The 2,573-nt window shown below is 49.4% G+C and overlaps 2 protein-coding genes across 2 annotated transcripts in view; both read left to right on the forward strand.

Moving 5' to 3' along the window:
• The window catches only part of Pmar_PMAR008236 (hypothetical protein), a gene marked incomplete at both ends in the record, with an annotated part of 4,549 nt that extends 3,762 nt beyond the window's left edge, over positions 1–787 (forward strand). The window contains 2 exons of the mRNA XM_002768893.1: positions 1–599; positions 740–787. Of these exons, the coding sequence (XP_002768939.1) occupies positions 1–599; positions 740–787 (647 nt within the window). The remainder of the gene's footprint in view (positions 600–739) is intronic.
• Positions 788–1,821: 1,034 nt separating this feature from the next.
• Positions 1,822–2,573, forward strand: part of Pmar_PMAR008237 (conserved hypothetical protein) — a gene marked incomplete at its 3' end in the record, with an annotated part of 957 nt that continues 205 nt past the window's right edge. Inside the window, exon 1 of the mRNA XM_002768894.1 lies at positions 1,822–2,562. Coding sequence (XP_002768940.1) covers positions 1,918–2,562 — 645 coding nt within the window. The 5' untranslated portion in view covers positions 1,822–1,917. The remainder of the gene's footprint in view (positions 2,563–2,573) is intronic.

A 2,573-nucleotide genomic window follows, 5' to 3' on the forward strand; every position in this document is an offset into this window, starting at 1 on the left:
GGATCATTGATCCTCTACGTATTGAACAAGACTTCGGGAAATCTATGTGGTTCTGGGCTGGGTGTACATCTGACTCGGCTTCCGATCTCTACCCTGCTGATGGTATTGGTAGCTTCAGCGAGGGAGAGCTACAGGAGGCCATGGCGTCTTGTCTGGTAGCAGACGCCGCTATCTTGTCAATCCCATACAAGCCCAAGTGTATGTTCTTCCCCCGCATCATGTCCATAGAGTTGTTGGAGTCCGTCCTCGAAGGTCTGACTCTCCCTGTTTGTGGTACTTTCCCCGACTGCGTGGTTATGATGCATTTCCAAGGTCGAACCTTGCTGGAAGAGCCTCAGAATTGCGATCTAAGTCATGGCAAGTGCACCGCCTATGATCACCGGAGCCCTGGTTGGCTTTTTGAGATTGTCACGGGCTGGGGGAGAGATGAACCCGCCCCCGCTGCCAAACTCGAGTGGATTCAGAACCTCTATGATGCGGTTTTCCCTGCCTCTCTCGGTACCTCCAATCAGAACTGCGTAGACCTGGACTTGGCTGAGGGTCGTAAGTGGATTGACCAGTTTTTCCCCAACGCGGAAACCTACCGAAGACTCCAACAAGTCAAGTGTCGCTATAATGCGGTTGATATGTTCAACTTCCCCGCGATCGATCTGATGACGATTGACATTGATGACAGCATATGCGAAGCAGGAACTACCACTACGTCAACGACAACCAACGCAGACAGCACTGCCATTAGAACTACAACTGCTGGATCCTTCTCGACGAGCACGAGTACTACTTCTGAAAAGTCTAGAGACTGCCGAGAGGCCGATCGGAAGTGTTCCGAGGGCTACCCAGGCTCCTTTTGTATGACGAATAAGCTTCCGAACGTCTGTCGAGGAAGTAACGTACCATGCAGCTGTACTCCCGGTCATATTCCGTCATCTACAACAACTCGAAGTGTCGATTAACATGACTGTTCTCAGGAGGATCTCCGCTGTGCTATTCTCAAGCAAGGCTCCTATTGTATGTACTGGAAGAAACCTTCTTTCTGCGAGGGTACGAGTGAGTCATGCGACTGCTAGTGGGAATGCTTGGTTGAGACATTATGTGCAACTCAAGTTCGCATCGAACTGTTCCTCTTTTCTAAGGCTTGATGACTTTCCTTCTCGTCTCGTAGTTTTGATGATGCCTAGTTTAAGTGAATACAAGTCTTCTCGATCGATCCCTTCCGTGTTGAGTCACAGGTTTCATGATGTACAGAAAATCTCGAATCCACATATCATATCGTATGAACGTCCCTACATTGTGGCCACCCGAGCTGCGGGATAAGTGGAGCCTTGCTGCTCTGTTATACCTAGGAGCCTGCTGATGAGAAAACTATCAAGCATCCTGTTAAATCTCACAGCCCGTCAATCACAGCAACCTTGGTTCTTTCAATGATTAATCCTACCTCTGGATTGATGTGGTTAGAAGTCTATCACTGTCTGTGTGAGCTTTAAATCCAACGCCGACAACCCGGCCTAGTTAGTCGGATTCGCATCGATGCACATAAGCGCGAGGGGTCAGTTTTTACCCTTTTGAATTTACTCGTTCATCACGCCAAACGTTGTTGTCGACAGGGCGAGATAACCTCCGCCAAGATACTTCTTTCCTTCTCGGCAGGATCCATTTCCACAACGGCTGGGGCCAGAAATGGTCCCCACCAGTCTCAATCGTCTAATCACCTACAGTAAGGTCGCAAGTTCGAAATACGCTAGCAACTTTTCCGTTTCGAGTTTGCATCTCCATCTTTCGGTTTCAGATCTGCATCTTCAATTTGCGCGTCTTGTGCAAGTGGTGGATCACAGCACTACGTCTTTCCCTGAAGGATTACGATCACCACGGGTTGGGGATTGTTATCATACTAGTGAACTATATTTGCCCTTTGATAATATGGTCTCTACGTTGTATGTGGTGCTGAGTGTGCTCTCTCTCCTTTGTCATATTGTATTGGCTGATGTCGACGGGGCTATCTATCGCCTGCAAAACTCACTGCCGGGGAAGATCCAAACTAGAGGTATACCTCCGCCGTACAACCCTCGTTTCAATGCAGCTAATGGTTACAGTCCAGCTGCTATGGTTTACGTGTCATCAGCTGAGGATATCATCGCTGCCTTGGAGATTTGTCATGACGAAGATGCCCCCGTAGCCTTGAGGAGTGACAGCGGCCATTCTTTCATTGGTCAGTCTACAGTTGACGGCGGTATTGTCATCAATTTCATGAAGCTGAGAGACTGGCAGATCACTATGGAAGGGGACCGGTATATCGCCAAACTTGGCTCTGGTTTGACTCTACTAGAGATCTACTCTAGGCTAGCTCGCCATGACCCACCCCTCGGGATCGCTGCTGGTTTGTGTCCATCTGTTGGTATAGCTGGTTTGGCCTCGGGCGGTGGGTACGGCTTCAGCTCGGCGAAATACGGTGCCACCGTTGATAGAATAGTCGCTGCTGAAGTGGTCGTCTATAATCGAGATGGAAAACGGTTCGAGTTGGTTACCGCTACCGGCTACAACGAGCATTCTGACCTTCTTTTTGCTGTACGCGGCGG

This window comes from Perkinsus marinus (assembly GCF_000006405.1).
Source record: "Perkinsus marinus ATCC 50983 genomic scaffold scf_1104296966926, whole genome shotgun sequence".
Lineage (NCBI taxonomy): Eukaryota > Perkinsozoa > Perkinsida > Perkinsidae > Perkinsus > Perkinsus marinus.